A 13,114-nucleotide genomic window follows, 5' to 3' on the forward strand; every position below is an offset into this window, starting at 1 on the left:
ATTATCTCGTTATTTTGAGAATTCAACTTTTGTTTTCTCTCTGAAGAATCAAAATGAACGAACCCGCTGTCACACGAAAGCGGGCTTTGTTACGAAAATATTAACTCAGGACTTCGAGATAGCGGCATACATTTTTTGTATTGTAAGCACGGCTGTTCTCGGCTTCCGTAGGCTAGATACCACTAGTCGTAAGTGAGACAATGTTTTTGCAATTTAGGCGCACCAACCCTTTAAGTGCATTCTTGCTGCACTATAGTATGCGAACTACACAGAGACAAAAGGTCTACTGACAGGCCTGGCTGTAGCAGAACCCAACACAACACAGTGTGGTTCATGCAGTGTGGCAGCGATGTCAGACGCACAGAAAATGACTCCTGAGAAGCCTCAGCGATGGAAAGCTGTGGGCCAGGCTTCTCTCATCCTGCCACAGCAGGGTCAGTGTGAATGGACTACAAACAGAGTGGCCATAGGCAGCAGGTAGACAGCAGCTTTACGCAGCCCTGCAGGCCTATAATGTGGACAGACACACACAGACAAGAAGGCTTCCGGTGACTTACCGATGGGGATGACCACTCCCAAAACAGCCACTGTCAGGTTCTCGCCCAGGAGGAAATGCTCGCTTCCAGCTGAAGAGAGAGTTGGAATGAGAGGGTCAGAAAAGACAGCAGAGCGAGAGGACAAGAGTGCGTACGGGTTTATAAATGTGAGAAAAAGAGTGAGAGATACGCAGGAGAGCAGGACGGGAGAGCCGGTGGAAGAGAAGGGAGATAAAGCAGAGACGCGTGAAGCGGCTGATCATGCGTGCATGAGTGTTTTACAAAGAGAGACAGATCGTGAAAAAGATGTATGAATACAAATGACAGGGAGAGGGAAATGACAAGTTGCTTGGCATTTGCCGTAGTGTGACCTTGACACTTCCCCTGACCTTCTACCCTTTATCTATCTGGTCTCCATCAGACTACTTTGTCACCTCACATTTACATATCACATACTTACTGATACACTTATTTATGTGCAGTTACACATGCCCTCGCAGATGTACAAACAACCCTCCGCCCACACGGAGCACAATTTATGGAGGGAAAGACGCCATTATTAAGGCGACACGGTAGCATCCATCAGTCCTATTAAAGTCAGTGGAGTGTGGTTGTTGGGCTAGTAGATACCTCACTTTAATGTCATCATTACATTGAGGGTGAGGTTGTTAGCTACATTATGAGTGTGAATAGGACTGTTGAATGTGGTGCTTGGCAGGAAGTGAGGAAGCCCAAGTGAAAGTGCCCCTTTATCAGAGAATTGGGCCACATCTCTTATTAACGCCTGAATGGATCCCAGAGGTCACATGAGAAATATTAATCACAGAGTGTAAGAATGTGACATCTATGAATGAATGCTTTCTCTAAATAGAGACTTAGTTACAGTATCAAGTAGCATTTTCAGTATTTTCACACATGGAATTGATTGAACATTATTTAGAATTACATTATCGACTTATCTTACAATAGATGACCTCCATCATTTTTGCTGAGCTTACTGTACATGTGTGTTTGTTTATGTAAAAATATCACCAACTGTTCCGCCGACATGATGAAAACAGCATAAACAGCATAGTTTCCCTACCATTATAAGATGTGGGCAGAGTCATTGGGTCCATTTTATTTATCATTTTGGTTGTGTGGTTTTATTTGATTTATATATTATACTTAAAACATATTTCACATTCCAATTCCAATGTCTGAATGTGTTGCTCTTTGAAAGGCTGTACTTTATATATTATATGATCATCAGTGGCATAAAAAGACTCTTAAAATGACAATAATATAATTTATCACAATTATTTCTGGGACAATATATCGTCCAACAAAGTAGTGATCGTGACAGGCGTATTCACAGCCTACTCACAGTGTTGAGAGACGCTGCTGTCCCCCCCTGGTGTGGTGGAGATGACCATAGTGGTAGCGGTGGAGTGGGAGCCCAGTGCCTTTGACTCTTTTGACGACAAAGGCTTAAGAGTGGAGAGAGGTGTGAGGGGCTCGGGGGCACCCGAGGGAGCTGTGGTCAAGTGGGGGGTGGCGTCAGCCTGAGATACTCCCCCCGAGGGTGGTGGGAAGTCTTCCGCAACAGTTCTGGTGCCAGGTGTAAACTCAGTAGCAGGTGAGGATGTCGGTGTCATGTCGTTTTGTGGTGCTGCTTCAAAGAAAAGAGGAGTATCATAGAAACCTTCAGCTCCAGGAACTGAATGATTGATGTAAGACCCCACACCTGTCCTTAAAGAGGGTGGACACAATAACATGAACACATGATACAGCGGTCACTAAATACTTCCCATGATGCTTTTTTCAGTGCGAAACATTCTTGTTTATAATTATGGAATACAACTGATCTCGGGCTCAAAGCAGCATCACATACCATACTGCTAAGCCATACAACCACAGATGTGGTGCTAGATTACATCGTGGTCGTGTTATTGTTCCCTCTGCAAGGATTGCTTAGCAACTATCTTTTTTACTTATAGGTTCAATAACTGTAAGTAAAGGGGGCATATTTAATCATTTACTATTAGTTATTACATACTACAAATACAATATTAATTGATCTGTTACATGTTTACCTGTTTTAGCTCTGTGATAAAATACATTAAGTCAGTTATTAACAGTTATTTCCAAACAGAAACACTTTCAGGCAGTATTGTGCTGACATGAATACAATGTATGTAATGTAATGTATAACAGTTGCATTCATTTAGAAAAACATTTACTTATACTAAGCTGGTAACAATACTATATAGGAGACATGCAACATTACCTACATTTTGTAATAATAATAATGGAATTTATATAACACACTGTGCTTTAGAAAGACATAAAGTCTAGGTTGTATTGAGTGAGAGGAATACTGCAGGTTACAGCTGTGTAAACCGGGAATAAAGCGTGGATGACAATTTCTAGAAGATTAAAAAAAGATCACATTTTTGAGATATTATGAAGTTGCAGAAACTGAACGACTTAAGTTTAGTTTAGTTTGTTGTCAAAGATGAAAGTATGCCTAAGACCTTAGATAACTCTGTTATCCCGGCAAACATTGCTCTCATTATGTTCTGTTTTTGTGTTATTTGTTCTGCTGCCATACGAGTAAACGTCCTGAGGTCCCTTGAAAGGCGCCATAAAAATGCAAGCTATTATTATTATTAACACATCAGCACTAATCCAGTAGGCAACTGCCCATAATCCCTCAAGTTTCACCTCTGATGACACTCAACACAAAAACAAATAAGAGCTTACTTAAGAGAAGCAGAATCTGATTATCTACAGAGTAAGCACTGTGGCGCTCTGCCCAATAAATCCCTTTAGGTGCTATTGATTACTCAATACTTTGAATTAACACGGGTAAACACGCTCACCTGGCACACAGCCTCTCATATCAGGCCCCAGGTCCTGCCCGTCGGGGCAGGCGCAGGTGTATTTGGGCGAGTGTTCGGTAATCTGTGGAGCCTTAAGACACAAGTAGTCACAACCTCCATTGGCCACACTGCCCAGATTACAGCTGTCTGGTCCTGGAGACAGCGACAGAGAGAAAGAGAGACACGGAGAATTACACAGTTGTGGTTCTATAAATACGATTATCATTTATTCAACATGAGGAGACAGCAGGATGTCAGTAAGAGACAGAAAAAGTTGCCACACTTTATTGTTCCCCACTGTGAACACTGTTGAATTCCCTTCCAACAAAGCCCATTACAAAGGGTAAACAAAAGAATAAAATCTGGCATCAGACAGAAACTTGCTGTAAATATTGTTTGCTGTAAGTACAACCCCACTGTGTCTTGTTCATTACAAACTAGGAAAGACAGGTAAGTGTGAAGATGGAATCCTAAAAGGAGGTGATGAACCACAGTGAAAGATTAAAATATAAATGGGAGTGGATCGTGCACTGCAAGGAAGGAATAAAAAGAGACAGACACGGACACTGACACGCACAAGAAGGGAAATACACAGCCATCACATCCATGATTTAGAGCTCTGTTCAGTTCAACCCAAATCTGGATTGTCCTGTTAGAGAAAAGCGGGCAGGAGGCAGGCTTTTGACAGATGTGTGAATGTACCGCTACTCCCAATGCTTTGATCACTCCGCCACAGTCACAAGCCTCACCATCATTTATTCATGGCGCCTGGGTCGACATGGATCCACAGAGGAAACGTGGTCAAAGAGACGCGAAGCGCACAATCACAGTGAGAGGAGGGAAAACGGTCTTGCAGACACACATGCACAGTCTCTCACTCATTCTGTGCACACACCTTGCGGCTGGCGGAGCTGGTGGAAGACCACAATGTCATGGGGGTCGTTGAGGTTTTCAGCCAGCGTGTGGACGTCTTGACCGGTCAGCCTGTTGGCCATGAAGACCGCCGCCTTGTCTCTGTCTGTCCAGTAGATACGATCCTGGAACACAAGGAGATCAGTCTTGATAAGAGTAATACACACAACGAGGTAGTCAGGGATTCGTTACGTTTGAACCCACGAGCACATATTGGCAAACAGCTAATTCTAACAGCTGAGGTGTAACAGAGGTTAGAGGGCAGAGCCGTACAACTTCAACGTACATCTAATCTCTACAATCCACATAAAGAACAAGGAACAAAGAACAACATTAGAAACTACAATTACCGCCTTGCAGTTGTACGCCTCCGCTAACCAGTCGAGTTTCAGTTTACATGTCTGTCCAACATGTCATCACATTTATCCTGTTGGACATTTGTTTGAAATTGTCATAATTAGAGTATGAATTCTTGAGTTATGGCTAAAAACTTGCTTTGTGAGGTCACAGTGACCTTGACTATTAAACACCAAATTCTAATTAGTTTGTCCTGATAACGGGCATCTAGTAAGGATGCCACCTGGGCGCCTCCCTAGGGAGGTGTTCCAGGCACGTCCAGCTGGGAGGAGACCCCGGGGAAGACCCAGGACTCCGGTGGAGAGATTATATCTCCTCTCTGGGAACGCCTCGGGATCCCCCAGTCGGAGCTGGAGGATGTGGCCCGGAGAAGGGAAGATTGGGGTTCCTTACTGGAGCTGCTGCCCCCGCGACCCGATCCCGAATAAGCGGTGGACGATGGATGGATGATAACAGAATTTAATCATCCAAAAATTAGAATATTTTTCAGTGAGTGCCTTTAAGAAGGGTGCCATCTATAGATTTTATAAAGTTAATAAAATCCTGCACTACAGGAAACATTACAAACTAGAATTGTTGCCTCCACCAACCAGTCAAGCTGCAGTTCACATCGACGTTTGTGCAAAGTGTCCTCACTTCATCATTTTATCCTATTAGACATTTATTAGCTTATGAATTCTTGGTTATGGCCGTAAACGTGTTTTGTGAGGTCACAGTGACCTTGACCTTTGACCCCCAAATTGTAATCAGTTCATCCATAAGTCCAAGGGCATCCTCTGACTTCTCTGCCAGTGGCTGGTTTTGAGTGAGACGTCTCATCTCTGCTGATGTTAGCATTTAGTTTGAAGCGCCTGCTGAATATAGCCTCACATGAGACGCATGTTGTGGCGCTAATAGCTGTAAATGCTCTGAGTACTCACAAGTATAATTTATGTGAGGGAAACAAACAAGTGAAATATGTCCCGATGAATATGTGTTGCCACACATCTAATTCATTATCTTTTGCAAAAGAGAAAGTGTGTTATTGGCTTTTGCTGCAAATAATATGAGGCGATGAATCCATCAAGGAAATGCAAATGCAGAGCTTTAATGTTAACTAGGGCACGTTTTAACTCAATTGGAGTGCAACAGGAAGCAACAGGCATGGAATAAATAGTTACATCTTATTGTGGAAGAAAATTTTAATTATTAGTTGGTTTTATGTTTTTATGTTTCAAGTTTCTGGCAAAGCCTTTCTGGTTCGTTGAAGCGTTAGGTCTCAAATGATTAACAAATCAGTTTTACATCAAAATAGGGAAGCTCAAAGGCTCATTTTAACCATACGTATTGTTTATTCAGTAATTGATTTGTTTGCTTTGTTTTCCCAGTTCACTCCCTCGACAGTTGAAAAAGACATTCTGACATTCTTTGCGGTTGCCTTAGAAACTGCGGGCCTCGCCACACGAGAGTGTATATGTGTGTTTGTGTGAGTCAATCATTGAGTCAGAAGGATATGGTAATGAGATGTTCACCACAACATGCTTCACTCACTAACACGGGGCTGGGGAATGTTCAACATCCAGAACAAGAAGGTCACCTTGTTGTCACAACAGGGCAGCGAGCAGAGGAGCCCCGGATCGATGTGAATTACACCAGAGGGCATTTATCATCATTTGTGCTGCCCTACAGTGCTGCCTGCAGGCTGGACTAACAGTACAGTACAGTTTGGACGGCTGGTATTTCTATTTTTAAAGGTTGAAACTGTGAGCGAAACAAGAGAGTGGTGGAATGTACCTGTAATCCATTTTACTCACGTACTGTAAAACAACACAAACATGTAGGTACTTTTACTTTAGTTGATTAGTCTATTTAATACTACCTTATACTTATACTACGCTGCATTTAAGAGGAAACATACACTATACATACCACTACATTAATTTGACAGATATAGTTACTGGTTACTTTGTAAAAGGAGGGACATCTGAATCCAGTTTTGACTTAAAACACAATTAAAAAAGTTACCTGTTTTATGATTTAGCTCCCAAATGTAATTCAAACCCAAGTGAATATTTAAAAAAAAAATCCAAGCTTGTAAATCTGGTCTGCTGCTGAATGAATTCTGTATCTCTGTTCCCACTGAGACGAGTTCCCCGTGAGAGGAGTCCCACAGAGGAACAGGCCTCTTGGGTAATGTCATTAGCACCCATCAGAAACTGGCTGGGACTTTGCTGTCGTGGCACCAACAGGGACATGCCAGACGAGAGGTTGAAAGCCAAAGCATGCTTGCACACAGGCACACACACACACACACACACACACACACACACACACACACACACACACACACACACACACACACACACACACACACGCGCGCACACAGGAAGCTGATTTGATTTAAGTTCCTCTCCAAGACAAACACACAAAAGGGAAGCTGGCTGATGACCAAAAGCACAAGTGTGTGTGGCTTTAGGCTGCTCTCTACTCCTTATAGCCATCTTCATTTTAGTTGCTCATCCAGTCAATTAAACAAGGGACAACGGGCAACAGAAGGACACACACACACACACACACATACACACACACACACACACACACACACACACACAAACTGAACGTACAGTAAATTGAGTGAGTCAACAGTCATTACATTCAGACTGCCAGTCACGCTGCAGGCCTCTATGAGACAAGTGAGAGAGATGTAGATATGATGAGATGTGGGAGGCTGGATGATATCATGGACAAGGGCCCAAAACCCATACAAATAAATCTGTTGCACACAAACCTCAAAAACAGCCAGAGCGTAGGGGTGTCCCAGTCTCTCTGCGGACGACATGTGTGTTCTGCGGTGAGCTCCGTTCAGGTCCACGCTGGCTATAAGGTGCAGCTTGGAGTCCACCCAGTACAGACGCTTGTTGGCTACATCTGAGAAACAAACACACACACACACACACACACACACACACACACACACACACACACGGATGAGACTTTCCCAAGCAGAGTAGAAATTGATCCTCTTCGTGGTGAGCACTCTGACCAACAAATCCCTTTAGGTGATATTGATTACGTTTAAAAATGTCAGATTCTCACGATTGCACCGCCGCAAGTTTAACTGTGTCAATCTATAACTCTTCAAACACTTCAAATGCCATTCAAAAGCAAATGTGATAACTTTATTCATCTATTTCTTGACATTATCATTTCACGTTTACCAACCAATTTAACAATTTCCAAAGACTTTTTACTTACAATGAGTTGATTGAGGGCATTAGCTCTTTTTAAGGACTGAGCTTCAGGCACATTTAGCAGCGCTCAACAAGTGTACAATAGAGCAGAGTGTAATGTATAATATAAAGACAAGTCTCACCGAGAGTGATGCCATTGGGCCATTCAATGTTATCAGCCACCAGCACCTGTCGGTCCACTCCATTCATCCCGGCCTTCTCTATCTTGGCTCGCGTGCCCCAGTCTGACCAGTACATGAAGCTGGATTGAACACAGGAAGCAAACGTATTAACGCATTGTGTTGTTATGAAGTGTTCATGCAGTGCTGCTGCGCTCAGCAGGACACGTGGAAGTAGCATTCTTACAGTGCACAAGTGTCATCCAGTATCATACTGTTTACACCAAGATAGCTTCCCTTTTTCTGTAGCTTCTCATCATTATTTATTTCACATGTTGTCCTTTATTTGGGGTCACATTACAGCAGCAGTTCACACACTCAGCTTCAGTTACTTTTACAGAAAGATTTTCAGATTTTTATGATGTAATTCACACAAACAGAACATGGGTCTTTATCCATTTGAGATCAAATAAATAAATGTAAATAAATAAAAAATAATTTTTAAAACAAAATATATATTTTACATGTATTTCAAATGTATTTCGAAGCCTTCTGGTAGGTTCACTCTGCATATTAATAATCATGTTTTGTTTCTTTTTTTTGCTGTTATTTTTGTTTTTTTGTTTAATATGTTATACATGTCCTTATCACTAGCTGTACACAAATGTTTTATTGCACAAATGCAAAACTTTATGAGTCTAATATATTGCAATTGCACCGTAAAGTAAGCACATCTTAACAAGAAAAGAATAACCTCAACTATGCTTAAAAGAATAGAAGAAGGTGATTCTTTCCGTTACAAAGATTTCATAATTGATATCATACCCTCCTCCATAGATAGGGCGTCTGGCTTAAGTCATTTCTTTGTAATTGCTTTTAGCTACACTCAGTAATCAAAATAAGTATGTTGTTGTAGTATTGGAGGATGTTGACTATAGAAGCCTAAAAGGGAGTTTGTCCCAATTAAAAAGTAATTTTTGTACCAAATATAGTCAATAATTATGTGTAATTCTTACAAAAGAGTATTTAATTTTGAGATTCTCTTAATTTAAAATGCAATTATTAGTCTGGTGAGGTTGTGCTAACAGTCCCTGTTGTGCTGTTTTCACTGAGACACTTTCTCATCAATTTCTTGTCTGGAACAAGAAGAAGGAAACTGCTATGAGGCACCGGGGGGGTTGATTTACTGATTTTATGCTGCAGTTTTTTTAGGCCCTAACGAGTCCAACAGTATTCTTCTATATTTATTATTAGGATTAGGAAGATGGTGCTAAAAGTTGTCTATATACAGCCTATTGTAAAACAATCCTATATAAATAAGACTGCAAAAAATAAGGAAATGTCATTCTTTTCAAATGGCAGCAAAAACATATATATATTACAACACCATGTTAGTGACAGAAACTAAGAATAACTGGAACAAATGACGATCTGTGTAGCGTGCTCTATGGGAGCTGTTGATTCAGCGCCATGAAATCACATCATCTGTCAGAAGACCAACAAGGCAGTAATAACATCATCTTTCCTACAAATGTTGTGTTCTGACACAAACTTTATCTTTCCAGATGTGTTCAAGACAAATCTTTAACTGCCCATTGTGTCATAATTACAAGCAGTGTATTAGTGTTAGTAAATACTTGTCTGCAGCCATGGCAGTGCTCTGTGATAGATTTAAAGCAGCCCCCCATGAGTTCTGTATAGTTTAAATGGTTATTGTGCAATATCAGTGAGCAATCACAGCAGCAAAATACACTGATAGACGCAGACATGTTCATCACCGACATGAAAAGTTCCTGCAGATACCAGACTATCATTTGGTGTCACAGTAAGAAATCTATTTTAGTTCATTTTTGTGCCAGTTGTGTTTTCATCTGGGTTTGAATCACCAGAACACAAAAGCTGCAGAAGCCCACGCTGGCATGCATTTATAAAGGTATTCATAAAGCTCCACAGATTAGCAGCGATCATCTGGGGCAGAATTTCTAAAAAAACTATTGAGTCAGGATGCTAAATGGGTCACAGGCGTGTTACTCTGGATTTCTACAACAAGAGTTCTCTTGTGTTTATCATCAGACGTGGTCCCAGAAGAGGATTATGTTTATTCATTTCCTGTGGCTAAAAATCACTTAACAAATCTTTATCAGCTGGGGTCATTGACCATCGTCTTCAATATTATAGAACAGGGGGAGAAGAAAGATCAGTATAGTGTCTGTTAGCGTATTCAAAGGGAACGTAGAGGAGGGTTACCCTTATAAACTCAGCTTGACACTATTTTAATGCTGACATACTGTAAATTGTTATGTAAATTCATAGCATATAGTTTAGTATTTAGAATACATTAGAAATCAACTGAGTATGTTAGTGGATGCTAGCATCATAAAGACCAAAAGAGACCATTGTTTAACGGCCGTAATTATCTTTGCTGCTGTCTTTTGTTACTTCTGTATTGGGTATTACATAATGTTGTTTTATATTGTGTTCCTGAACAAAGTCCACACATCTCCTCCTCCTTACCCGTGGTGAGGATCCAGCGCTATGGCCCGGGGTTCACTCAGGTCGGTGTTGATGAGGACGCGTCTCTTGGTGGCGTCCACTGAAGCCACGGAGATGGATTTGTCCCCGGAGTCGGCCCAGTATAGGTTATGTTGGAGCCAGTCCAGAGCCAGACCCACGGGGGTCTGCAGGAGAGAATCCAGCAGCGGCACCTGCTGGGCGGGGTCACTGGCCTCATGGATGAAGGCACTGCAGGGGGAGGAGGGAGGGCGATAAAGAGAGAGGAGGAGAATATTATATAGTCATTATTGCACAAACGATGTCTAGTGGAGGCATGTTAACTGCCTGGTGCAGCACGATTTTGTGATAATTAGACTATATAAACTATTCTTCTTATAACATATGACCCTAACAAAAAGATTTATTCTAGTAAATGTTTTACTTTTATTAGTTTCATTACACGCTGAAGCATTTTACAAACTGTCACCAACAAGTATTTGAATGAAAGTAGCTATAGAGAAACTGCAATCACACTCATGAAGAATGATACTACAATTAAAAAGCTGGTACTGTATGTCGAAACATTAAAGTCTTTCTGGCACGTGGATTTGATAAATGGTGAGTGGATGCATGAGCACAAACTATGAGGAGAGGATGTTATAAAAATGATTGAAAACTAATAGTGATCAATATATTTACGTTAATATAAATATAATATACAAAATAGTTTCATGGGAATTAAATATAATGTACAATGTATGTTCCTCATCAATTTAAGATATATCATTTTAAAATAAAGTATCAATGCATGGGAATTATATGCAATGTAACTTTTTAACTAAATGATCATTCGTCATTCAAACGTATTCAATAAAAATGTTTTAGTACCATTGCATCATTTAAGTTGATGTATATTGATATATATATTTTAGATTAGAGAGCGGCCTCTACATGCCAATCACTCACAACGCTAGTTCTTCATCTCCTCGGCCCCGGAGAAATACACGCAGTGTGTCATTAGCGTTTATCACGTTCGATAAAACATGATCACTGACTACACACCATGACAGGGTTGTGTTATAGATTTCTATAACATCCGGCCCTCATACACACACACACACAGGACGTGAATAGCCTAAAGATTGTTTATAATCACGACTGATGTGTAGCTATACTAAGTCTCCAATCTCCACTGTGTTGTAAAGCGACTGCAGAGTGAAGAATGGGACTGGTAGGCGCGGTGTAGCCTTGGGCCATGCACTGAGCCGGTTCATCCGGGGGTTAGCGTCCTTCTTGGGTGGACCACTTATCAGAATAGACAAGGCCTAGCTCAGGGTCGCTAATGATTTGGCCCCAGCAGAGGTGTGAGGTGAGGGCCAGGCAGCTGTGCTCCCGAACAGGAATTCAATTTTAGTTTCCCCAGAGATCTTTCCTTTTTAACATTCATTTCATAAAGAGAACACACTGCTCCAATTAGAATGCACTCTGGGGGGAAACGTAGTTGGGATAACAATAGGAAGGGTGGAAGTCTTCTAAAATAGTAGTAGGCATGAGCCATCTACTCAGCTGATTCCATTACAAAACCATCCACAGACTGAACAAGTGGATAATAAGTACATCAAATACAGACACATCATGTCCTGGAGCAATAATATAAGATTTGGCACATCACGTGTCTGTAATGTCACATTCATATTATTTTATTTTCAGAAATTGGTAAAATAGCGGAACCCTTCACATGTTCCAGGGATAATAAGGTCAATTAATTTATTTTTTATATATTCATAATATAAAAATCTATTTATATCTATATCTACATCAATTTAAATAAAATGTACAAATTTAAAAGTATACATAAAGATAATGAACACTTTTTATTAGTAGACTAAAGATGTGTAGCATTTATGGTTCATGCTGTAATCACACAACTGCATCTCAAAAACTTCCACTCAGGAGGCCAACATAAAGTCCAGTGTGTTCCCAAACTCAAGCTTCATTACAGTAAAAGAATGCATCTACTGTATAGTGAAGCCCTAATTATGTAGCATCAGTCTCTAACTTGAACTCAGGCTTTTAATGCAAGATCAGGTTTATGATCTAAATATGTAATGTTAAGAGTCGGCGCCCGTTTTGTTAGTATCCTGTGCACACATACAAAAATGCCATGCACATGTGAGTGACATGAAACACTAATCTGACAGCCGTTTAACGTTATTCCACTGATCAACAGTTGGTGGCAGTAATGTGCCAAGAAATGTAGCAATCTGCCAACAAGGGCAGGAAAGAAGAAGACTGTTAGCATGCGAACATAGACGTAAATGATGTAGGTTTCTTTCAATAATAGGCTTTGCAAATGTTGCGTGAACAAGGAAATACACTTAACACATTTAGTTAGGCCGCAAGGTTATTACAATAGGCTATTGTTTTGGTGAGAAACAGTGGATGTAAACTCCATTGGGTACCTTTAATGTTTTGAATTTAAAGGCTTCAAATCTTTAACTTCAATCTGAACTCTAATCTAAATTCTAATCGAAACTCTAATATAAACTCAAATATAAACTCAAATATAAACTCAAATATAAACTCAAATATAAACTCTAATATAAACTCAAATATAAACTCAA

General features: G+C 40.6%; 1 protein-coding gene across 3 annotated transcripts in view; it reads right to left on the reverse strand.

The window, feature by feature from the left end:
• Window positions 1-13,114, reverse strand: part of LOC115022738 (low-density lipoprotein receptor-related protein 8-like) — an 80,663-nt gene that overhangs the window by 4,568 nt on the left and 62,981 nt on the right. For 2 of the 3 annotated variants that reach the window (XM_029453820.1, XM_029453818.1), the window contains exons 11-17: window positions 10,512-10,739; window positions 8,022-8,140; window positions 7,437-7,576; window positions 4,296-4,437; window positions 3,401-3,553; window positions 1,903-2,190; window positions 558-626 (exon numbers count right to left, since the gene is read on the reverse strand). In XM_029453820.1, the coding sequence (XP_029309680.1) occupies window positions 558-626; window positions 1,903-2,190; window positions 3,401-3,553; window positions 4,296-4,437; window positions 7,437-7,576; window positions 8,022-8,140; window positions 10,512-10,739 (1,139 nt within the window). The remainder of the gene's footprint in view (window positions 1-557; window positions 627-1,902; window positions 2,191-3,400; window positions 3,554-4,295; window positions 4,438-7,436; window positions 7,577-8,021; window positions 8,141-10,511; window positions 10,740-13,114) is intronic. The other variant, XM_029453819.1, reaches the window with a different exon arrangement.

This window comes from Cottoperca gobio, chromosome 17, assembly GCF_900634415.1.
Source record: "Cottoperca gobio chromosome 17, fCotGob3.1, whole genome shotgun sequence".
In the NCBI taxonomy this organism is placed as follows: Eukaryota; Metazoa; Chordata; class Actinopteri; order Perciformes; family Bovichtidae; genus Cottoperca; species Cottoperca gobio.